General features: G+C 45.3%; 1 protein-coding gene across 1 annotated transcript in view; it reads left to right on the top strand.

The window, feature by feature from the left end:
* The window catches only part of mysm1 (Myb-like, SWIRM and MPN domains 1), a 118,953-nt gene extending 94,247 nt beyond the window's left edge, over positions 1-24,706 (top strand). The window contains exons 19-20 of the mRNA XM_085982833.1: positions 9,383-9,440; positions 20,146-24,706. Of these exons, the coding sequence (XP_085838959.1) occupies positions 9,383-9,440; positions 20,146-20,310 (223 nt within the window). The 3' untranslated portion in view covers positions 20,311-24,706. The remainder of the gene's footprint in view (positions 1-9,382; positions 9,441-20,145) is intronic.
* Positions 24,707-26,269: the final 1,563 nt, after the last annotated feature.

Here is a 26,269-nt window from a genome sequence, read left to right as displayed (position 1 = left end):
AGGTTTGGGAAAGCTAGTAAAATGTGCTGCACAAATATGCATTAATGAATCAGCTCACTGGACAGATGTAGACTCTGCACTGCTTCGCCGACCTAGTAGAACTGCAGGTGTGGGCAATATTCATGTCAAATTCCTGAAAGCTGTTCCAGGTAGGAAGATTCTTGTGAGGACTACATGGGGCAGATTGTAGCTTTATACAAGGTCGCTGAATGTAGTAAGGGTTGAGGGAATCCCACATTTTCATTCGCTTTTGTAAGGCTTTCAATCTCGTGACTTGTAGCCCTCGTGAAGAAACTAGCAGCTATGAAATCTGGGATGTGCACTCCTGCTCCAAGATCCTTGTAAGAATACTTGGAAGATCCTCTGAGCATATTTGTCTCAAAAGAGGAGTGAGGGTGCCCCTATCATCCATCCTTTTTGGTATATTCATCAGTTGTGTTTTGGTGGCATTATAAGGGAAGTTTCAGGGTGTCTTTCCAGGCAGGTTTGCAGCACTTCTTTTCGCAATGGATCTCTGAATTGTTGATTCATATCAGTACATAGAATTTACAGCACAGAAACAGGCCATTTGGCCCAACTGGTCTGTTCCAGTGTTGATGCTCCACATAAGTCATCAGTACCTGGAGGCTGTGGTGGATGCCAATTCTAACTATGACACATTTCAGGACTTCAAGGGGCAAAGGTCACTGTGGACTTTTGCGTCTTCCTTCAACGTCACAATTCTTGGTTCAGAGCTTCAAGGCATGCAACAAAAGGTTTGTTTCTGCACTGTGCAAAATCCAGGACCTAACTCTGAGGTGGATTTGTTGCAAAAAATGTTGCAGGGAAAGGCTTGGCCTACACCAATCTGTCATTCACCATCCCTGGGGGAGGTCATCTTCATGATAGCTATGTCTATTTTCCATGCTCAATTTACATGAGGATCTGATTAAGCAGTTTTTAAAAATTCATTCATGGGATGTGGGCGTCGCTGGCAAGGCCAGCATTTATTGCCCATCCCTAGTCGCCCTTGAGACGGGGTTGCTGAGCCCCCTTCTTGAACCGCTGCAGCCTGTGTGGTGAAGGTAATCCCACAGTGCTGTTAGGGAGTTCCAGGATTTTGACAAAGCGATGATGAAGGAACGGCGATATACTTCCAAGTCAGGATGGTGTGTGACTTGGAGGGGAACTTGGAGGTGGTGGTGTTCCCATGCACCTGCTGCCCTTGTCCTTCTAGGTGGTAGGGGGTCACGGGTTTGGGAGGTGCTGTCGAAGAAGCCTTGGTGAGTTGCTACAGTGCATCTTGTAGATGGTACACACTGCAGCCACGATACGCCAGTGGTGGAGGGAATTAATGTTTAAGGTGGTCGATGGAGTGCCAATCAAGCGGGCCGCTTTGTCCTCGAACATCCCCATTTCTGACCTTATGTTGGAGGGAAGGTCATTGATGAAGCAGCTGAAGATGGTTGGGCCTAGGACACTGCCCTGAGGAACTCCTGCAGCAATGTCCTGGGGCTGAGATGATTAACCCCCAGCCACCACAACCATCTTCCTTTGTACTAGGTATGACTCCAGCCAATGGAGAGTTTTCCCCCCGATTCCCATTGACTTCAGTTTTACTAGGGCTCATTGATGCCACATTCGGTCAAATGCTGCCTTGATGTCAAGGGCAGTCACTCTCATCTCACCTCTGGAATTCAGCTCCTTTGTCCATGTTTGGACCAAGGCTGTAATGAGGCCTGGAGCCGAGTGGTCCTGGCAGAACCCAAACTGGGCATCAGTGAGCAGGTTATTGGTGAGTATGTGCCGCTTGATAGCACTGTCGACGACACCTTCCATCACTTTGCTGATGATTGAGAGTAGACTGATGGGGCGGTAATGGGTAAGCATGAGGCACGACATTGGAGTTGGACATTTTGCGCGCCTAAATGGCAGGGATATTTCAAGCTGTCTAGCATATCTTCTTTCATCAGGTTGAAGGCAAATGTCCTTCGTAAAGCTAACTAGGAAGTTCTGAGGCTTGGGATTATAGCTGCTGGATATGAAAACAAATGCTTATGTATCCAAGGATTGATGCCTACCTGGATTGGATTGCAGAGAGGCAAGCAGTTGCTGCTGAAACATTAACCCTCCACCTGCTGAAACCATCAATCAGTGCAATTAAGGGAAATACTGTACCATTGCTTGTCCAACCCACGTTGCTTCATGAACGCTGCTTCCTGCTGGGATTGTGGGACACTATGGTGTCTTCCTAAGCTATCGTCATGAGGATGTTGGCACTTTACTCACATTTTATAGAGAGTTTTGTTGCTTTCCATGTCACTTGGGAGGAATCATAGAATAGTACAGCACAGAAGGAGGCCATTTGGCACATCGAGTCTGCACTGGCTCTTTTGAAGAGCAATTCAGTTAGTCCCACTCCCGCGCTCTTTCCTCATATTCCTGCAATTGTTTCTCCTTCGAGTATTTATCCAATTCCCTTTTAAAGGTTACTTGTTGACTCTGTATCCACCACCCTATCAGGCAGTGCATTCCAAATCCTAACCACTCATTGCGTAAAAATGTTTTTCCTCATGTCCCCTCTGGTTCTTTTGCCAATCATCTTAAATCTGTGTCCTCTGGTTATCGACCTTTCAGCTATTCGAAACAGTTTCTCTTTATTTACTCTATCTGAACCCGTCGTGATTTTGAACACCTCTAGCAAATCTCCTCTTAGCCTTCTCTGCTCCAAGGAGAACAACCCCAACTTCTCTAGCCTATCCACATAACTACTCCCTCATCCCTGGAACCATTCTAGTAAATCTCTTCTGTACCCTCTCCAAAGCCTGCACATCCTTCCTAAAGTGTGGTGCCCAGAATTGGGCATAATACTCCAGTTGGGGCCGAACTAGTTTTTTTATATAGGTTTAGCATAACTTGGCCTGGTACCTGCTGTCTGCCCAGTGAGGGCTAAAGGCAAGCATTTGTCAGTTGGCTAATAGTAAAGAGGAAGATGGATAACGATAGTTTCTTTGTTGTTAGCTCTAAAGAAATAAGTCTGGTGATGGGAAATGTATTAATTTGATACCTGAACCAAACAGATTTGCAGTACTGTAAGAAAGAACTTGCATTTATATAGTACCTTTCATGACCTCAGGATATCCCAAAGTGCTTCACAGCAAATTAAATACTTTTAAAGTGTTACTGTTGTAGGGAAACATGGCATCCAATTTGCACACACCACATCTGACAAACAGCACTGAGATAAATGAGCAGATAATCTGTTTTAGTGATGTTGGTTGAAAGATAAATATTGGGCAAGGCACCAAGAAAGTTCCCATTCATCACTTTCTCCATTTGCATTCAGAAGCAGTAGAATAGGATTCTGTAATTTGCACAGATTGGAGGTTGCCTCAAATTCAGTTATTGACCGTACCTACGTTGCCCAGCAGGCTCTTTCTCACAACGCAACCGAATAAATGAATTGCAATGGGTTCCACACCATTAATCTCTAACTGGTGTATGATGGCCAAGATTGCATCATGCAGGTCTATGCCCACTATCCTGGCAGCTGCCATGTTGCTTTTATATTACATCAATTGTCCATCACCCCACTGTTTGCCCTGCATAGCAAGTTGTTATGCTTGGAGACGAGGGCTATTCCCTTCACACTTGGCTTATCACTTCTTAGAAACCCACACTCCGCTGTGGAACTCCACTACAGTAAGATCATTGGCTCAACTAGAACCTCCATCAAGTACACTTGGAGTCTTCAAACAGTGATTCAAATACCTGGACAAGGCTGGTGGCTTCCTGCAATACACGACAAAAAGAGTGTCCTGTATAATTGTATTGCGCTGTTGCTCTGCTACAGAAACAACACATAGAGTCACCATTAGAAGAGGATCTTAAACATGATGAAGGAGAGGACACTCTATCACCAGTGTCCCTCTTGCGTGCCAGCTTCTCCTGCAGGAAGAGTGGAAGTGTACTGCTGCAAGTCCTGAAGAACCTCTTAATTGGCAAGCTGCCTATGGGGAGCATGATGTGCCATCAATAACTCAAAGACAAGGAATTAAAGGATTCAACTGAAGGCTTTTAATCACTAAGAACATTGCATGTCTTTCCACATCGGATTCGTCTGGCAGAAATGACTCATACAGCTCTTGAGACCTTTATATGACAAAAGACAGGGGCGGAGCCAATACACACAATAGGAAAAAGGGGGCGGTACACACAATACAATGCAGGTAAAACACAGGGGCTGATGAAGGCATATATTTCATCACATTCACCCCTTCTACAGTCGCAACAGTACCTCGGGTTCCGACCGGGAGTCCGTGGTGCCCTCCTGGGCATACCCCTGTGCTGGGGGTGTTGCAGGTACTTCTGGGGGTGGTGAGGATACCTCTGTGAATGGTGGAGGTTCTTCTGGGGGTGGTGAGGATGGATCGTCGTCGCTTCCTGCCGAGGCGAGGTCCTTTATGGACACGGTGTCCTCACGCCCGTCGGTGTGCTTGACGTACACGTACTGTGGGTTTGCGTGGAGTAGGTGTACTGCCTCCACGAGGGGATCTGTTTTGTGGCCCCTCACATGCTTCCGTAATAGGACTGTCCCTGGGGTGGAGAGCCACGAAGGTAGGGACACTCCTGAGGTTGATTTGCGGGGAAAAACAAACATCTTCTCGTGAGGAGTGGCGTTAGTAGCAGTACACAGTAGCGACCTTATCGAGTGGAGTACGTCTGGGAGGACCTCTTGCCAGTGGGAGGTAGGGAGGCCTTTAGACCTTAGTGCTAAGGTGACCGCCTTCCACACCGTCGCGTTCCCCCTCTCCACTTGCCCATTACCCCGGGGGTTATAACTAGTGGTCCGACTCGTGGCTATCCCCTTCGACAGCAGGTATTGGCGCAGTTCGTCGCTCATGAACGACGCCCCCCTGTCAGTGTGGATGTGGTTAGGCATGCCGAACGTGCAAAACAGGCTGCCGAGGCACTTGATGACCGTGGCACTGGTCATGTCTGGGCAGGGGTAGGCGAATAGGAAGCAGGAGTACTCGTCCACAATGTTGAGAAAGTACACATTGCGGTCGGTGGAGGGGAGTGGTCCCTTGAAATCTAAGCTCAGGCGCTCGAATGGCCGTGTAGCTTTGATCAGGTGGGCTCGGTCGGGCCTGAAAAAACGGGGCTTGCATTCCGCACAGGTGCGGCAGTCCCTGGTCATAGACCGGACCTCCTCGACGGAATAGGGCAGGTTACGAGATTTTATAAAGTGGAATAACCGGGTGACCCCCGGGTGGCAGAGGCCATTGTGGAGGCCCTGTAGCCTGTCCCCCTGGATGCTGGCACACATCCCTCGTGATAGGGCGTCGGGGGATTCGTTGAGGGCCCCTGGCCTATATATTATGTCGTACTCAAACGTGGAGAGTTCGATCCGCCACCTGAGAATTTTGTCGTTCTTGATCTTCCCCCTCTGTTTGTTGTTAAACATGAAGGCTACCGACCGCTGGTCAGTAAGCAGGGTGAAGCGTTTGCCGGCTAGGTAGTGCCTCCAGTGCCGCACTGCCTCTACTATGGCCTGGGCCTCCTTCTCTACTGAGGAGTGCCTGATCTCGGGCCCTTGGAGGGTTCCTGAGAAAAAGGCTACGGGCCGCCCATCCTGGTTGAGGGTGGCTGCTAAAGCGAAGTCGAACGCATCGCTTTCGACCTGGAAAGTGATGTTTTCGTCCACTGCCTGCAGCGCGGCCTTCTCAATGTCGTGTTTAATGCTGTTGAAGGCGGCGTGGGCCTCGGCCGTGAACGGGAAGGACGTTGATTTCAGGAGGGGACGGGCCTTGTCGAATAATTGGGGACCCATTGGGCGTAATAGGAGAAAAACCCCAGGCACCTTTTCAGGGCCTTGGGAGTGTTTGGTAGGGGTAGCTCCCGTAGGGGGCGCAATCGGTCGGGTACGGACCGATTTCCCCGTTTTCCACCACGCAGCCCAGGATACAGAGGCGCGTGGTGCTAAAGACACACTTATCCTCGTTGTAGGTGAGATTGAGTCTGAGGGCGGTTTTCAGAAATCTCGCGAGGTTCGAGTCGTGGTCTTGCTGGTCGTGGCCGCAGATGGTGACATTGTCTAGGTATGGATAGGTGGCTGTTAACTGGTTCTCATTGACCATGCGGTCCATCTCCCGCTGGAAGACCGAGACCCCATTCGTTACCCCAAAGGGGACTCTGAGGAAGTGGTAGAGGCGTCCGTTCGCCTCGAAGGCGGTGTATGGACGGTCCTCCGGCCTAATGGGGAGCTGGTGGTATGCCGATTTTAGGTCGATGGTGGAAAACACCCGATATTGCGCGATTTGGTTAACCATATCCGCTATGCGGGGCAGAGGGTAGGCGTCTAGCTGGGCGTATAGATTAACCGTCTGTCTATAATCTATCACCATCCGCTTCTTTTCGCTACCCTTAACTACTACTACCTGGGCGCGCCACGGGCTGGTACTGCATTCAATGATACCCTCCCGCTTGAGTTTTTCTACTTCCGACGCAATGAACCGTCTGTCCTCCCAGCTGTACCGCCTACTCTTGGTCGCTATGGGTCGACAGTTGGGTGCGAGGTTGGCGAACAGAGAGGGCGGCTTGACCTTCAGGGTAGCCAGACCGCACACTGTGAGGGGCGGCTGGGACCCACCGTAGGTGAGCGTGATACTTTGGTGGTGGCACTGGAAGTCCAGACCCAAGATCACGCTCACACAGAGATCTGGCATTATCAATAGTTTAAAATCTCTGTAATCGGTGCCTTTTACCGACAACATAACCGCGCAGAAACCTGTAATTTTTGAGGTATGGGTCTTATCAGCCATGGCGATTTTGCCCTGTGTAGGGACTATCGTTAGTGAAAGTCGTTTTACCAGGCTAGGATGAATAAAGCTTTCGCTGCTCCCGCAGTCAATCAAGCATTTAACCTTGTTCCCGTTTACCTCTGTCCATCATCGATCTAGACAACGGATGCGGCCTGGATTGATCCACCGTGATCGAGGCCACCAGTGGGTCCTGGAGGTCCGTGTAGTCGGACAAGATGGTGGACTCCATGAGGGTGGACAAGATGGCCTCCAAGATGGCCGCCCCCACGACGCGCCCGTGGCGGAGTTGGAGGCGGGGTTCCCTCTGCAGACTTTGCTGAAATGTCCTTTCTTCTCGCATTTAAAACAGGTGGTGCCCTTCGCTGGGCACAGATGCCTGGAGTGTTTGTCCTGGCCGCAGAAGTAGCATTTCGGGCCCCGATGCATCGCGGCAGTAGTGGGGCTCCTGGGTGGAGGCTGGGGCTCCGATGGTGCTGGGCTGGCCTGAGACCTGGGAGGTGAAGATGGCTTCCAAGATGGCGGCCCCCACGGCACGCACGAGGCGGAGTGGGCCGCGTGGCCTGAGGAACAGGATTCAGAGTTCCTCTGGGCCATATCCAGCGATCGCGCTATGCCCATAGCCTGTTTTAAGTCCAGTCCCTCCTTTTCAAACAGTTTCTGCCGAATGTAATTTGAACTGAGGCCCGCAATAAAGGAGTCTCGGATCAGCTCCTCCGTGTACACGATGGCAGACACGGCCTTACAGTTACAGTCCCTGCCCAGTACTTTTAGGCTTAGCATGAAGTCCTCTAGTGACTCACCATGCCGCTGCGTGCGAGTAGTCAGAAGATGCCTGGCGTACACCTCGTTTATTGGCCGCACGTAGTGGGCCTTCAGAATGGTGTAGGCATCCCCGCCGACCTTTATATGACAAAAGACAGGGGCGGAGCCAATACACACAATAGGAAAAAGGGGGCGGTACACACAATACAATGCAGGTAAAACACAGGGGCTGATGAAGGCATATATTTCATCACAGAGCACATTTTTTGAAAACAATGGATTTGATCAGCCTAATGGCAGTTCCTTGTTCTGTACTTCCATATATTCTTTAACAAGAACACCATTTAATATTTTTACTGTTTATGTAATTTTCATACTAACAAAACAGGATATTTCTAAAAAAAAAGACATCTGTTTACAAGATAAATATGGTATGAATCCCACAGGGAAAGTAATTTATATGAATAAGATTGATCTCCTTACCCTTGGCTTTCCAATCTTTCTGCAGCTTTTCATTTAGCTTGCTAGCCATCTTACCTGATCCAAAGAGCAATTTTCCTCACTGGCTAATAATCTTTTGGTTTTCCAGGAAAATTAGTGACCAACCTTGCAGCTTTAGAATGGTTTCTTATGTTTTCAGTAATCCCAGATTTGAAACAATTCTGTGGCCTTTCAGCTTTCACCTTGTAGACTGGATTTTATTTCCACAAATGCTATACCAGCAAAAATGTAGCTAAGTCTGCTCTTCTAACAACCTTTTATGTTTCTTGGCAATGCGTGATAAATAATGAATGAGGAAGTACAGGTATATGGTATTGTGATTCTAGAACAGTTGAATGTCTCAAAGCGCAAGGAACAAAAAAATGTGCTGTATTTGCATGTCTGTTTTCATTGAACCTTTTCTTAGAACTTGAAAACCCTTTGTTCAAATGGCTTTTTTTGAATGGAAATCTCTGCTGTTTATGTATTTCTGCATAGTATTTAATGTAACTGCTGGCTCAGTGAGTTTATCTAGAATTGAGCCATACAGATCAGGAAAACTTTGATCCCTGGAAATGTTCCCTCTACTTTTTCTTTCGTGCGCAGTTGCTTTAAATTTGCTGCGTGGCCGCAGTGCGGTATCTTTTCCAGCAGCAACAGCTGGTGAGCGGCCTGCGCAGGACCTCCCGATCGATGCATGGCCACGTGCCATCACACCTCAGGGGGAACATTGATCCCTGGTCTCTGCTTAGTTAACTGGTCGCAACTGAGGTAATGATAGGGGAACTATAATTAGCCTCTGTATCCCTCAGTCATGGAGGGCAAAGTCAGCCAGGGTTCCTTTTCCTGATTTCTAGCTAGTAACTCCACAGTCCGATACCTTGGTAACACTCTTAGTCAAGGTTCACGGATGGATAATATAACTTTGGGTGTGGCAACCATGGAACTGTACCCCTACGAGGAGTTGATGCCAGTAGGGAGGTAGTTGCAAATTGGTGAGAGAGATAAAATACACACATATTGTATAGCTAAATTGTTTGGCTGTTATTGTGCTATGAAGTTTCACTTAAAAACAAAAAAATGCTGAAATTGTACAACTGCTTGATTAGCATCTGAAAAGAGAAAGTTGCGGTAATGTTCCAGCTATAATCGTTCATTAATATGTGTTTAACTTTTGAATTCAATAGAAATAAATAATGTTTCCTTGACACCTTGCAGTGTATTAATATCAGGGTACTACTTAATATACTCAGTAGAATATAATAATAATAGCCTTAGAAATGCTTAAGTAAAAACTATTAGAATTATTGACTGGTTTTGTTCTCTCCTGTTAACAGTAGTGTCCCAATGCTCCGCATGTTTCACAGAGATTCCAATTTGACATGTTTACAGAAGGTAGGTTTATGAGAAACGTAGTAATGTTATCCTGTTGTATGTGCAAGATTGTATATTCATATAGTGTAAATGGGGATAACGCAGTATCTGAAATTTAAAAGTATCGCAAACTTCATTACCAGACTTCTGTGTTTATGCATGTAAGTAAGTGTGTATTATGGCACAGTGTTTAGTAACTGTTTCTTCTACTAGTCAGATGTCTCTGTTCCATATTTATTTTTTCTATTCCCTTGTCATAGTCAGGAACCTTCACATAATGTTCTCCAAAATGGTAGAGCGGTCAGAAAGGCCACAGAGTCCCCCATTGCTTTCAACAGCTGTGCCTCTCTCAAGGCTTTACTGACAGGTGGCACACTTACATGTAGGGTGAGAAGGGCGGAGTATTAGTTAACCCCACCAAGGCTGGAGAGGTTCCCCAAGACACACTAAAAACTTATAAAGCCAGAGATGTGGACTGAACCAATTCATGTGAGTAAGTACTAGGAGTAGAACCCACTGTCACATGGCTGTAAAAATCAGTCTTAGCACATTTATCATTTATTTGTTAAGCTAGGATTTATTCTGGTTCTCATCAGTGACGTTAATCTAGTTGGAAAGTAATACAAATGGTAAATGATTAGAAGATGAAAAATTGATAAACTCAAAACTGCAAAGGTTACTCAGGCATTTGATAAGATTCCCATGGCATCTTTTAATGTTAGACACTTTGTTAAATATAACAACACATTATAATCATTCCATGAATTCAAAAGTAGAATAACAACATTTTATGCTCACACTAATAATGCCACATCAGGCTTTTTCATTTATAACTAGTATCTAAGAAAGAACTTGCATTTATATAGTGCCTTTCACAACCTCAGGATATCTCAAAGTGCTTCACAGCCAATTAAGTGCCTTTCATCAGAAGTTCATTCAACATAGAAGAAATATTGTGAGGTGCTTTACAGAGTGAGGGATGGAACAGATGCTGAGCCATGGTTTGAGAGATTAGGAGAATTGACCAAAAGCTTGGTTTATATGTGTTTTCCATAGTTCTTTTAAAGGCAATGAGAGAAGAAAATGGAAGCACAGGGGTTTAGGAAGGGAGATCCAGAGAGTAGGGTCTAGGTAGCTGAAAGCTTATCCACCATTACTGGGGCGAAGGGAGGAGTTTTGCACACAAGGCCAGAATCAGAAGACTGAAGGGAGCGGGAGATAAGGCTTAGGGAAATTGCAGAAGTAGAGTAGGGAGGGAGTGAAGATGAGGACAAGAATTTTATGGTCAACGTGTTGGAAAAGAGCAGTGAGGATGGGAGTGATGGACACATAGGAACAAGAGTAGACCATTCAGCCCCTCGTACTTGTTTCACCATGCAATTCAATTCTGGCTGATCTGTATCTTAACTTCATTTATCCACCTTGGTTCCATATCCCCTAATACCCTTACCTAACAAAAATCTATCAATCTCAGTTTGAAATTTTCAATTGACCTAGACTCAGCATCTTATTGGGGGAGAGTTTTCCAGATTTCCACAACCCTTTTGTGTGAAGCAGCCCTCCTGACATCACCACTGAATGGCCTAGCTCTAATTTCAAGGTTATACCCCCTTGTTCTGAACTCTCCACCATAGAATGGTTACAGCACAGAAGGAGGCCATTCGGCCCATTGAGCCTGTGCCAGCTCTCTGCAAGAGCACTTCAGCTAGTCCCACTCCCCCGCCCTTTCCCCGTAACCCTGCAAATTTTTTTCCTTCAGGTACTTATCCAATTCCCTTTTGAAAGCCATGATTGAGTCTGCCTCTACCACCCTTTCAGGCAGTGCATTCCAGATCCTAACCACGTGCTGTGTAAACATTTTTTTCCTCATGTCACCTTTGGTTCTTTTGCCAATCACCTTAAATCTGTGTCCTCTGGTTCTCAACCTTTCCGCCAATGGGAACAGTTTCTGTCTATCTACTCTGTCTGGACCCCTCATGATTTTGAATACCTCTATCAAATCTCCTCTCAACCTTCTCTGCTCTAAGGCGAACAACCCCAGCTTCTCTACTCTATCCAGGTAACTGAAGTCCCTCATCCTTGGAATCGTTCTCGTAAATCTTTTCTGCACCCTCTCTAAGGCCTTCACATCCTTCCTAAAGTGCGGTGCCCAGAATTGGACACAATACTCCAGTTCAGGCCAAACCAGTGTTTTATAAAGGTTCATCATAACTTGCTTGCTTTTGTACTCTATGGCCTCGATTTTGCCAGGCCCGAGGAGGCAGGAATGGAGGCGTGTGAGTTGTAAAAATGGTGAGCGGCTCCGATCCCGCCCCCGAGCAATTTTCCCACATTCGTGGTTTCAGACCCCGTTTCTATCACGCCTCCAAGAGGCGGGATAGGCCCTTTAAGGCCCTTAACTACCAGTTAATTGCCTCTGTAATCCCATTTTGAGAGGCCTTTCTGAATTTAACACTTTTCCCCCGTGCTGCACATCTCCTCTGGAACACACCAGTTAATCCTGGCGGCCTCACGAGTGGATGGCTTACTAACAGCTGCAGCTCCACCATTAAATAGGACTTTTCACCAATGATCATTTGCAGGTGGCAGAACTTTGTTGTCTTAGGTCTGGGGGAACTTTTAACAGGCCTACTCATTGTTGTGGAAGTTTGGAGCCTGACACCCATCTCCAGTGTGACCTCCTGGGAAACCCCTCTCCCCACCTTGACTGAGCGCTTCCTCAACTGAGGTATATACCAGCAGCATGGGAACCATTTATTTCCTTTCCTCCTGGACATCAGATTCGGACAAAGACCAGCCGCGGCAGCAGCAGAACCCTGAACAACAGCGGCAGCAACAGCAGGAGCTCCAAGCTGCTGCTCATCCACCTGAGGCTGCACAGGCCAGAAGGCGCCAGCGCATGGAAGCACGTTGGCACAGGAGATACCCCCAAAACAGGGTCTACAGATAGAGGATGAGTTACCTCAACATGACTGAGCAGCAGTGCCAAAGGAGGCTCAGACTTTTGCGAGAGGTAGTCGGTGACATCTGCGCAATGGTGCAGCAAGACCTGGAACCCAGAGGATCCGGTGGACACCCCTTACCAGTGGCCGTTAAAGTCACCACCGCACTCAACTTTTTTGCTTCAGACTCATTCCAGAGATCAGCAGCAGACATCAGCGGCGTCTCCCAGGCGGCCGCACACACTTGTTTCACGCAGGTAACCGATGCCCTCTTTGCCATCGTGCACAATTACATCAACTCCTCCAAGGATCAAGCAAGTGTAACTGCACGTGCGGCTGGGTTTGCCAATCCGGCAGGCTTTCCAAGGGTGCAGGGCGTCGTTGACTGCACACATGTGGCCCTTAAGGCACCCCATCACAATCCAGGTATTTTTGTCAACCGCAAGGGCTTCCACTCCCTTAACGTACAGCTGGTGTGTGACCACAATAAGGAAATTTTGCATGTTTGCACCAAGTACCCTGGCAGTTGTCATGACTCCTTCCTCCTGCACCAGTCTAGTGTGCCTCCGCTCTTCAGTCCACCAGACCAACTTTTCGGATGGCTACTTGGAGACAAGGAATATCCCTTGAAGACGTGGCTAATGACGCCGTTGAGGAGCCCTTCCAACGACGCTGAGGAGCGCTACAACTCCAGCCACATTTCCACCAGATCCGTAATCGAGCAAGCCATCGGCTTGCTGAAGATGCGATTCAGATGCCTTGATAGATCAGGTGGCGCCCTGCAGTACTCAGTAGCCAGGGTCTCCAGAATCGTCATGATCTGCTGTGCACTTCACAACATGGCACAGCATCGTAGCTTGCAGCTGTCTGAGGTACAAGTGGCTGATCGCATAGCCTCCTCAGATGAGGAGGAGAAGGAGGAGAACACCGACAACGAACAGGTTGCGGAGGCGCATCAACTAGCGGCACCAGCATGCGAGCATATTGCTGCCCAGGATGCAAGGGACACACTCATCTTGGCCAGATTTGCTTAGCCTGCACAATCAAACACGTTTGAATCGCACCTTCTTACCAGAGCATCGATAATGGACAAGAACCTGTGGATTCCTATCACTCTGACCTCCATACTGACAATTGCAAGTCACCTTAAGACCTCAATGTGGAAGTTCCATTTGCAAAATGACACAGGCCACAACTTCCAACAGTTTGCCATCAAATTTGTTTATCATCACAATTCACGGATGGCTTTTCAAAAATAAACACAACAGAACACCCAAGTGACTACCATTGTGACTACTTGTGCTTTAACTTCCTCTTACGCGTGCTCCTACGTGGTGCCCCCTGTGGCTTTAGCAGATGTGGAGGCCCCTTGCTCACTTTCTTGCTGCTCCTGTCTCGACACCTTTGGCAGGTGTCCTCTGGGGTTGCGAGCCTGTGAGGGCTCGGCAACAGTCTGCTGCTCCTGCGGCTGTACAGGGGCTGAGATGCCCATCTCAGTTGGGTGAGGACTCTGACCGAGGGCTTTGCAGTGGCATGGTCGTGTGAGCGCTTGGAGAGGAGCCCACACTTCATTGTTCTGCCACCAACATCCCTCTCATGGGTCAGCCCCATTTCAGAGCTAGCAAGTGGCTTGACAGCACCTTGCTGCACTTCAGAGGGGCCATGATGACCCGTTTCTGCACTGGAAGTCCTACTCCAGAGGACTTCCATGAAGGTCTGGTTTCTATGCTCAATAGCTGACCATCGCTCCTCAAGAGATGTCAGTCTATTCTGAACAATCACCATGTTTACAATACCCTGGCGACTAAGCTCCTCCATGGCCATAGCCATCCTCTCCTCTGCCATAGCCAGCTTTACCACGGAGGTTGTCATCTTTTCCATGGTGATGCGTTCATGCGCTAATCCCTCCACATAGGCTCTGCTCATGTTCGCGATGGACTCCTCCATTCGCTCCACACTCGCTGCGACCCTGGAGACAAAATCAGCCAGAGACTCCTGCGCCTGTTCCTGGAGTTCCAGCACCGCTCTCCTGGATGGACCCGGAGGCACAGGGTCGACATGCAGCTGAGCCGAGCTGGGAGAGTCCTGCGCCCTCCAACGAGGACTCTCCACTGCTGTCCCTGTCTTCACTATCTGCTGATGCACACTTGTGATCTGTGATACACCAGGTGACAACACTACTCTATCTCGCGAAGGTCCCACCGAGGTGTGAGTGTCTGCGCTGGTGCTGAGTGCGCTGAATTCTGCTGACGCTGCGCCCTCAGAGGTTGCAGCTTCCTCTGAGGAGTCTTCAGGCTCAGGCTGCTCCTCCTGGACAGTGGGGACGGGAGCTCTCGATGGTCCTGTGGGGGAGTAAAGGAAAGAGTTAGAGATGTGAGATAAAGGTTGCATGCACATTGAATTGTGCAGATGATCATAACTCAATCTGTTAGAGCATCAGAATCATTATCAGTCACTCATGCAATGTCAATGAGAGAGATGCAAAACTATTCTGTCACCAGCTTGCTGTGATGCGCCCGTCTATCCGTCCCCCACTTGCGCCTCGTCCTCCACTCCCACGATCTCCAGGGCTGACTCCTCTGCATTGGTGAGCTGGGCTATTGAGGGTGGCCCTCATCCTGCCCTCGCCCCTTCCCTCTTATTGTGGGCTCTCTTTACCTGCAATGAGGGACACAAGTGGAGTTTGAGTGAGTGTAGAGAATCCATAGCATAGATGCTTAGAAGGAGACAAAGATGGAGTGAGGTGCCAAGACCAAGGGCCCTCCCTGTGTGTTGTAAGTTGTTGGCATTGCATCACTGTGATAGGGAGTGTGAGGGCTGCATAGTTCAGTGAATGTGAACATAGAGAGAGAGGGAATGGGTAAGGGTGAAGTGGGATGTGCAGGAGGAGCTTGACAAAGCAGAGTGCTGGTGATGAGAGGCAATGGGGGTCAGATTGAGGGTGATGGGAACGTAATACTCACTTTTCCTGTGCGGAGAAGGTCATGAAACCTCTTTCGGCATTGCAGCCAGGTTCTGCTGCACATAGAAATAGCATTGACCTCCTGTGTCACTTGCAGCCACACAGCTTTAGTCTGCTGTGGAGGCTTTTTCCTGCCTGAGGAAATAAAGAGCACCTTCTTGTTTGCTCTTGCTCCCTCCACCAGAGCTTGGAGGGAGGCCTCATCAAATCTAGGTGCACACTTTGGTCTAGTGCTGGACATACTTGCAGAACGAATCACTCAGAACAATGGTCACAAAGTTGAAAGATTGAAAAAGAAGCAAGGCTGCTTGCAGGCCTTAAATCCAGCAGCATTGATGACATCATCGGAGGCGAGTTTCTGTATGAAAAGGCTCATTGGACCAGGGGTTCCCACATGCTGGAAAGCAATTGCCCAATTAGGGCAAAATCGCACTTTTGTCCCACTTTACATCAGAGTCGGGATCCTGACACGACGACCACCTGACACGCCCCCAGCCCGCCCCCAATGACAAAATCCAACCCTATGCCTCTATTTATGAAGCCCAGGGTCCCATATGCTTTTTAATTGCTTTCTCAACCTGCCCTGCCACCTTCAATGATTTATGCACATATACCCCCCAGGTCTGTTTGTTCATGCACCCCCTTTAGGATTGTACCCTTTAGTTTATATTGCCAATCCTCATTCTTCCTACCAAAATGTATCACTTCACACTTTTCTGCATTATATTTCATCTGCCACGTGTCCACCCATTTCACCAGCCTCTCTATGTCTTCTTGAAGTCTATCATTATCCTCCTCGCTATTCACTATACTTCCAAGTTTTGTGTCATCTGCAAATTTTGAAATTGTACTCATTACTCTCAAGTCCAAATCATTAATATACATCAAGAAAAGCGGTGGTCCTAGTACCAACTTCTGGGGAACACCACCGTATACGTTCCTCCAGTCCGAAAAACAACCGTTCACCACTACTCTCTGTTTCCTGTCACTTAGCCAATTTCGTATCCATGTTGCCACTGTCCCTTTTATTCCATGGGCTTCCAACGTTGCTGGTAAGCCTATTATGTGGCACTTTACAAACGCCTTTTGGAAATCCATATACACCACGTAAACCGCATTGCCCTCATCAACCTTCTCTGTTACCTCATCAAAAAACTTGATCGTTAGTTAAACATGATATGCCTTTAACAAATCCGTGCTGGCTTTCTTTAATTAATCCACACTTGTCCAAGTGACTGTTAACTTTGTCCCTGATTATCATTTCTAAAAGGTTCCCCACTACCGAGGTTAAATTGACTGGCCTGTAGTTGCTGGGTTTATCCTTACACCCTTTTTTGAACAAGGGTATAACATTTGCAATTCTCCAGTCCTCTGGCACCAACCTCGTATCTAAGGAGGATTAGAAGATTATGGCCAGCACCTCTGCGATTTCCTCCTTAACCTCCCTCAGCATCCTAGGATGCATCCCATTCGGCCCTGGTGACTTATCAACTTTAAGTACAGAGAGCCTTTCTAGTACTTCCACTTTATCAATTTTTATCTCACACAGTATCTCCACTACTTCCTCTTTCACTGTGACTTTGGCAGCATCTTCTTCCTTGGTGAAGACAGATACAAAGTACTCATTTAGTACCTCAGCCATGCCCTCTGCCTCCATGAGTAGGTCTCCTTTTTGGCCCCTAATCGGCCCCACCCCTTCTCTTACTACCTGTTTATCATTTATATGCCTTTAGATGACTTTTGAGTTCCCTTTTATGTTAGCTGCCAATCTATTCTCATACTCTCTCTTTGCCCCTCTTATTTTCTTTTTCACTTCCCCTCTGAACTTTCTATTTTCAGCCTGATTTTCACTTGTATTCTCAAACTGACATCTGTCATACGTGCTCTTTTTCTGCTTCATCTTACTCTTTATCTCTTTCGTCATCCAGAGAGTTCTGGCTTTCGTTGCCCTACCTTTCCCCCTCATGAAAATGTACCTCGGCTGTCTCCGAACCACCACCTCTTTAAAGGCAGCCCATTGTTTGATTACAGTTTTGCCTGCCAATCTTTGATTCCAACTTACCCAGGCCAAATCCTTTCTCAATCCACTGAAATTGGCCTTCCTCCAATTAAGTGTTTTTACTCTAGATTGCTCCCTCTCCTTTTCCATGGCTAATCTAAACCTTATGATACTATGATCACTGTTCCCTAAATATTCCCCTACTGACATTTGCTCCACTTGACCTACCTCATTCCCCAGGACCAGACCCAGCAATGCCTCCTTCGTCGTTGTGCTGGAAACGTACTGATCAAGAAAGTTCTGCTGAACACACACTTCAGAAATTCTTCCCCCTCTCTGCCCCTTACACTATTACTATCCCAGTCTATATTAGGATATAGAGGAAATAGTTTCTCACTATCTACCCAATCATCCTTTAATCATCTTAAACACCTCAATTAGATCACCCCTTAATCTTCTATACTCGAGGGAATACAAGCCTAATCTATGCAACCTGTCCCCATAATTTAACCCTTTTAGCCCTGGTATCATTCTGGTGAATCGGCGCTGCATCTATCAATCACTGCATCCCCTCCAAAGCCAATATATCCTTCCTGAGGGGTGGTGCCCAGAACTGAATGCAGTGCTCCAGATGCAATCTAACCAGAGCTTTATGCAACTGTAGCATAACTTCCACCCCTTTGTTAAGGCTAATGAAAATGAAAGAAGTTAATTGTAATCCAATTTGTAGTAGAGTTGTAACCATACATGCTGACAATCCGTGTTTTGGGTCCACACGTTATCTTTTGCTGACAAAAATCAGTGCAGAACAGGCCCTTCTTTCTGTGCATTGGGACGTTTTACTATGTAAGGGGCTATATAAATGCATCACTCCTACAAATAATGGAAATAGTTCCAGCCCCTGCACACTATAGGTAGAACTTCTCATGAAAACAGAAGTTCCCACCTATAGCATGCAGTGTCCAGAATTAAGGGGGCGGGGGGTGCATGGTGGTCAATGAAGGGGAGAGAAAAGGTGAGTGTTACTTTGAATAGAAGAGGGGATTGTTGGAAGTGGTGCTTTGGGTCAGAGAAAGGAGATTACCAATATGAACAGGACTTGGTAGGCAGGCAGTAACTGAGGGGGGAATAAAGAAAGAATGTCAGCATGAAGTTTGGCAGAGGGGTGGCTGGCAGAGTGACAGCTTGAACTGAAATGGTTGAGGGGGGGTGGGGAAGAGCGCCAGTTTGAACTGGGGGCGGAGGGGAAGAGTGCTGGATTGAATGGGGGAGGAGTGGAAGAATAGTGCCAGCTTGACTTGGATTGGAGTAGCAGAAAAGTGCCAGGTTGAATGGGACAGTGGGGGAGGGCGCGGCGGGGGGAGATGAGAAATAGCTTAAACAGGGAGTGGATGAAGTTTGCAGGTTGCGTTGAATAGGAGGAGAAGTGTGTCAAGTTGAATTGAGGAGGGAGATGCAAAAGAGTGCTATTCTGAATTGGGAAGTTTAGAGGAGGAGAGCATGTCTCCGAAAGGGTGAAGAGTTGAATGGGGTATCGTGTCTCCAAACCGGGAGTGGGAGTTGGATCTGGGAGTGTGACTATTGAGTTAACGTCTGGGAAGAGAGAGTCTTAACCAGACCGTTATTTGGCATCCTATTTGACCCTGAGCTGAGCTTTCGACCCCATAACCTCTCCATCACCAAAACGATCTACTTCCACCTCCATAACATCGCCTGTCTTCGCCCCTGCCTCCGCTCATCTGCTGCTGAAACCCTCATCCATGCCTTTGTTCTCTCTCGACTCGACATTCCAACGCTCCCCTGCCCAGCCTTCTGCCTTGCACTCTCTGTAAACTTCAGCTCACCCAAAACTCTGCTACCCGTATCCTAACTTGCACCAAGTCCCGTTCACTCATCACCCCTGTGCTACATTGGCTCCCGATCCGGCAATGCCTCAGTTTTAAAATTCTCATTCTTGTTTTTAAATCCCTCCATGGCCTCGCCCCTCCCTATCTCTGTAACCTGCTCCAGCCCTACAAACCTCTGAGATCTCTGTGCTCCTCCAATTCTGACCTCTCGCACATACACCCCTGATTATTATTGGCGGCCATGCCCTCAGCTGCCTGGGCCCTAAGCTCTGGAATTCCCTCCCTAAACCTCTCCGCCTCTTTACCTCTCTCTCCTCATTTAAGACGCTCTTTCACCAAGCTCTAGGTCACCTGTCCTAATATCTCATGTGGCTCGTTGTCAAATTTTGTTTGATAATCGCTCCTGTGACGCACCTTGTGACGTTTCACTACGTTAAAGGCGTTCTATAAATGCAAGTTACTGTTTGTTGGTCTGTTGAAAATCTAAATGTTACAAATCTATCCATTCTGAAGTACAAAAACGCTTAAAAGTTAACTTGAACCTATAATTTTTAAAATAAAACTTCAACGTTTTCAGTCTTCAATATTTGGATTTCCCCCTTTGGACTTTCAAACAATTCTGGGTTTTTTTCTTCCCCAAAATACAGTGAAGGAATGTTGTGTGCACTTACAGTTTAAGTTGCAAAACCTGTGTAACTATTTTTTTCACATGCTGTTAAGTGTACCATTCTTGAGCTGTCAGTTTTTTGGGGGCTGTGTTACCTTTTTATTTTAAAGCTTTTAGCTTTTTCTCATTTTCTAGTTTGGCATGTATGTGTAACACAAATGGTATGATATTTTAGAATGCAATAGTGAGGATTCACTTTACTAATTATTGGATTAAGTCAGTATTTAAAATACACCAATCATTTGTTATTTGTGGAGTATTAAAACATTTTCAATAACACTTTCAACCTCTCTCTTTGTTGTACTGTAGCTGCTTGAATCCATGAGGAAAACATTGGAAAATCAATGGAATGCTGCAGTCACTGAAGAGTTTCTGACCCAGATTGAGGATTTGTTCCTTGTCAGTTATAATGTTGAAGACAGGAACAATAAATTTGAAACTGTTGCTGTGCTTCCAGTAGAACCAACCAATTAATTTGTTCTGCGTGTATTTGCAAGATATCTGTGATGGTTCACTTTCAAAAAATAAACTTTGCACTGAAAAATCTAATGACACTGTCAGAAGGGTCACCAGAAATTGTGCAGTAGAGGAGCCAGAGGAATTTTCAGTACAATTTGGCTAGTTTTTGAACGAAATTGAATATAAGAAACCCTGGGTTAGTTAAAGAGGAAGGAAAGTCTAGGGGATAATTTTTTCCCCGAGTACTCTCTTTTTTATAGAACAAAATAATGATCTTTACTGGGAATTTCTTTGACTTTTTTTTAAAAAGCAGGCAATTTTCTTGCCGTCATGGAGACACTTGAGTGGGGTCGCTCCAGTGAAGTCAGTTCTGGCGACCATTGAGGAATGGCTCAATTGGAAACAACAGACACGATGATTTCAAACTGGTTTGGGTGCCTCTCTGAAATTGCTTGACCTTGGGATGTCAGCATCCTAGCTTGTAGTGTGACTTCTCGGGGTTGACAGCTTTCACACTTTGATGTTGAGTCTACTGCTCTGAGATGTTCCCAGTTATTAGCTGGAGCATCATAGCAGGGAGGAATTTCCACAACAAGGGTCTCTATAGCATCAAGAAGATTATTTTTGTTTAAACTTGGACTAATTCCTGGTAAAACCATTATTTCTTCTTTAATAAAGGTAAGTATTTTAAGCTTTCCTCCTTTTAGTTAGATAGTACAGCTGAAATGCAATTACAAAACAGTTGGACTGAGAGTTGCCCTGGTATGCTCTAAATAGTTACATTGCTTTTTTCAGTGCAAGACAGAAGGTACTGTTTTGAGACATAATGTGTGACATTTGGACTTATGAGCCTCAGGCTTCAGCTTATACTGTGGCATGTGGACGCTGCTACTGAAATCTGCAGTGTTAGTAGATGAACAGGTTTCATTTCCATTCTAAATAGACTGATCTGAAGCGGCAGCTATCTGCTTAATCAGGACTGACCACCATTCCTGCCCACCTTAAAAACAAATACAAGCAGTCGTGATGCTCCTTTATTTTTTTCTTCCTGCTCCTCTCTCTGCAAGGAAGAATATTTGAGATAACGTTAAAAGAAAAATTAAAATTCTAGGTTGGAATTAAGGTAGGTGAAAAAGTTGAAACAATACATTTTACAGACAGTATGCACATTGTTTGATACTAAAGCCAGGTGGTTGATATTGTAAGGTTGGACCTGACAATTTAAGGATGTGCCCTGGAGTTAAAACTCTTGCTATTTATTGCAATATGAATAAAACCACATTGACCATGTAAAATATCCAGTACAGTGAAAAACGTTGTGGTTGTATTTGCTCTGTGGGTGAGAGAGCTTTCCCTGGAATTGTAGGATGTTTTTTACATTCTAAACTGCTGTGCCATAGTTGTTCAGATATATGCATTTTTTTAAAACCTGGTGGGTGTTATTGCTCTACCTGGCAGTGAAATTATTCATTAGTGGACACTACATATACTGGCTGCATAATTTCTTGGTAAAGCTACAGTAATTATGTCACAGTAGTTAATCAAGCTGTCTGATGGCAGTGGCTGTTATGCATTCCAGTTGTTAACACAGACATCTGCTGCCTTTGCAAAAACAGCCTCACCGAAAATTGAAATTGATGTGACTTAAAGACTGCAGTTTTGGAGTTCTGGAGTTTACTTCCCTCTTTATTTTGGAATATCTTTAGAGTCCTGGTGCTGACCAGCAGTTTTAATTTGCATTCCAACACTGGGTTTTGACATCAGTATTTAGGAGCAGGAAGGTCGCCAATCCATTTGCTTCATTGGCAGCCGAAGGAAGATAGATTCTTCAAATATATCATCTGTATGTTTCTGTTCTGGCTGTAGAACTGTGGTGCTGGCCTCCACGTGGCTGCTATTGGACTGGAACAGCTTGGAATATTGCTCTAAAAAAGAAAATGATGACACTTTTTAAAGATAGTATTTCTGGGGGTGCCATTTGTTCCAACCGTAGCAAACAAGTTGCAGTGATGGGGTATAAATGTTTATTTGGTCAAATAAGTTGCCTCTGCATCTAGAATTATAAAAATTTGTCACAAAAGAATAGCAGAAATGGACCTACATCTATTGTGGAAAAGTCATGTTTCAAAGCTGGATGGCTACAGGTAAACCTGGTACATGTGATAGGTGAGTGCGGCACTGTATTTTTATCTCACTTGTTTGCTGGCAACTATCGAAATATCACTTCATTGGTTTTCTCCAGGCTTCTTGTAAAATTAATTTCTGAAATCCAAAGAAACATTAAGTGTGAGCAACAGAAAACTACAACTCTTTTATTCATAAGGGGAGCATGGAGAGTCTTCTATGTTTTGATTCCAAAATATTTTGGCATATTATACTAGCAATATAGATCAGTATTACTTTCAATGTAAGACTTTGAGAGATCAGATTAAACAAAAAATATTTTCACTGACATATTTCCGCGGTTCAGGCCACGAATCCAGACTAGATCGCCATTGAGGAGGTCGGTATGCCTCTTCACATTGGGTGCACTGGACTCCGAAGATGTGCTGACCTCTGAGAGTCTGAGGTCACAGGAACTTCCAACATTGGGAGTACTTGGTTCTGCCCCCCGCCTCCCACGTCACTAGCCTCATAAGGAGAGGGTGGAAGCTGCACTTTTTACAAGACCCCACAGGTACTCCCAGTAATGGCTGGGAACCAGGAGTTCTGGATCCATGCTATTTTCCAGCCCTTCCACCAGACTTGCACTGGAAGTGTGCCAGAAGGTCTCAGGAATTTCAGCCCATATATGTATATCTGCTTAATGGTAGTTTGAAACTAGCTGACGGACGTCAGGCTGTTCAAAGGAATCAAAGAATACCCATATAAGTTTAAGATAATGAAGCTTTAGCATAAAACTTTATTATAGTATATAAATGTGTATAAACCTTCAGTGATTTAAAAATGACTTATTTATATTCCCTATTCCTGACATGATGTAAGTACTGCTAATTAAACAGCACGACAAATATAAAACTGAATTCTTTCATGTCAAATACATTCTGCAAGAAACACTTAAAAAAAATTCAAAATGACTGCTACAAATGTTTAAATAGTTTAATTTACATATGCATTTGGTTCACAGTGACTTATAGCTAACAATGGCAGACTCCATATATTCCACTTAATGAAACAATGAATAAAACAAAAGCTGCTTCCATCTATTGATAGGTTGTTTTGCGTAATATAGTCTGTGACACAATCTCACCGTTCAAAAACCATATAAGCAATTCAAGCAATGCTCTTGTGAATGACTTTAGAAATTTGATTGTGTTGTAGTCTTATAACAACCCCAAGCCCATCTGTTAATCTATTCAGTATTTGAAAGTACAGAATTCAGATTAGCTGAATGCTGTACATTCAAACTTAATTGAGGTCAGTCGGGGCTGATCCAGAATACAGTCATGAGATGAGTCAACAACCTTAAAAGGCTACTGTTGATTAATGGAAGTTCTCAGCCAGTTAGTTAGGCCCAGTCCCAATTTCTTGGCAGTTCTTTGGGAATCATGCACTAGTAGTCTCTAAGCACAAACCTCGGAAAGACAGAACAGTATCCTGAAGCTTATTTAGGAAAGGTGCAAAAAGAATGGAAAAATGAACAAGACACAAGAAATCCACATTTCAAAAAACCCTTGCAAATTACATTACGTGAGCTACTTGCCAAAGTATTTGGTAACAGCATGAGCCTATCCAGATCCAAGGATCACAATTAAAGCAATGGAACACTCTCGACTGCTGTTTTGACCCAGGCAGCAATTTATGAGCACTCTTATGAACCAGAAAAAAAGGTGGTAGTGGATCAAACAGCAGCTGAAACTGCAATCATATGTTTATGTGCTTCAAACTATGCTGAATTACGTGTTCTATGGACATTGTCCCACATACATTTATTCCTCGTCAACTTCTCAGTAAGTTTTTGGTTAGAGAAGTTACTGTGCAGTGTTTATGTGGGTTTTAGTTAAAGTCAAGATATATTGAATGTGTTGACAATATTGACAGCATGGTAACGCACTGTAACTTTTCTAGAACAATATCTACATTATTTTTCATTGGTTAAAAAATTCTTTGTCGATTTGTGAGGTTAAAGAAAGTCTTTTTGACTTCAAAAAAAGTTGTTTAATCTAGCTTGTTATGTCTTCATGTTGTAAGTAAAGCTTTTGAGAGTTGAAATTTTGAAATACAAGATTAATAAATGATCAGTTTTGTACAGTATTAATGTAGTTCCACCTATGTGGTTCATATATTTTGTATCAATCCACAATAACTGCCAATGGACAATGTTTATTGTCCGTATATATTGTCTTATCTGTACTGTGGTAACTTGTAACTAAAAATAAGATGAGTGAATTAAAAATAGTTTGATCATTTTTATACTGTTGGTATTACGTTTTGTTTACAGAACTAATTACAGGTTCTTACAAAAACATGACGGGCCGAATGTGTTGGAGTAGGACATCTCACAGCATGCCCAGTTGGTTGGACCTTTTCCCACACCCTTCAGCCCAAAAATGTTTTGTGCTGTAAGTTGCTGGAAGTGGGACCTTGGTGAACGATGGGGCCAACAGTCTATCTCCTTAACCAATGAGATGTAAGGATTGAGAAATAAACAGAGGAAAGACTGAGAAGGAGGGTGAATTAGTGGGTGAATTCAATGTTAAATCAGGTACAGAAAGAAAGACTGGATTGAGAGAAAAAAGACAGGAAAAGTAAGACAAAAATCATAAAAATTTGACATTTTTTAACTCTCCAACAATTCGCTATCTGAAGGAATGAGACTCCACACTTTAATTGTTCACTTTCTGGGCCAACGAGGTTGATTGGCAGTTATTAACAATTATATTGTTAAAAGGGTACTTGTGCTGTTAATTACTAGACAACTTTCTGTGGCAAGTTTAATGGGCAATTAATGTGCAAATACAGCAACTTCATGAAACTCATGGGAGTTTAAGTGCGAGATACTGTTTCCGTGAACCTAATGGCAGAGCAGCACAACGACTTGTGGCTATTCGCAATTCACGGGGTATCTCTTCTTTGCCACACGTTGCTGGTCGATTTGCACATTAATAATGGTGTGCATCGTTCACACACTTAATTTTTCAGCAAATTCAGGCCCCCTGTTTTAATACTATTTGAATTGCATTCCCTTTTATTTCTTAAGAACATAGCATCCTTGTGCAGTGTCAGCTAAAGAAAAACTAAAGAACAGGAACACAGGAATGTAGAGGATCTGAAAAGACTATGGGCCTGAAATTGCATTCCTGGTGCAGGAGGTTTTTGTATTGTGTTGCCTGAGAAAACTGCCCCCGTGCAGAAGGACACTGACTCCTCTAAAATTTGCACTCCAGCTCATTATAATAATTGTGCGTAACTGCCGACGCAGCATTGCCCTTATGCAGGGAGCTAGTCACATCCCGCCAATCAGAGTATCAACACATGGTTACAGCACAGCAGGAGGCCATTTGGCCCATCGAGCCCGTGCCAATCTCTGCAAGAGCACTTAAGCTAGTCCCCCCCCCCCCCCCTTTCCCCATAGCCCTGCACATTTTTTTTCCTTCAGGTACTTATTCAATTCCCTTTTGAAAGCCATGATTGAATCTGCCTCCACCACCCTTTCAGGCAGTACATTCTAGATCCTAACCACTCGCTGCGTGAAAAAGTTTTTCCTCATGTCGCCTTTGGTTCTTCTGCCAATCACCTTAAATCTGTGTCCTCTGGTTCTCCACCCTTCCGCCAATGGGAACAGTTTCTCTCGACTTTGTCTGAACCCCTCTTTATTTTCTTTATCCCTACTCTCTGTATCCTACCTCCCAACCAATGTCACAAGGTTACCTCCAATTCAATTTTATCAGTGCACCTAAATAAAAAGCCCCACTATTTGCTCCCTCTGCACCACGCTTGTATCTGTGGTATCAGTGCTGGGGGAAGCAATTTC

Source organism: Somniosus microcephalus, chromosome 3, assembly GCF_052327205.1.
Source record: "Somniosus microcephalus isolate GS21.2 chromosome 3, FLI_Smic_1.0, whole genome shotgun sequence".
NCBI classification, from domain to species: Eukaryota; Metazoa; Chordata; class Chondrichthyes; order Squaliformes; family Somniosidae; genus Somniosus; species Somniosus microcephalus.
Note: the sequence above shows the minus strand (reverse complement) of the source record. Positions and strands in the feature narration are given on the sequence as shown.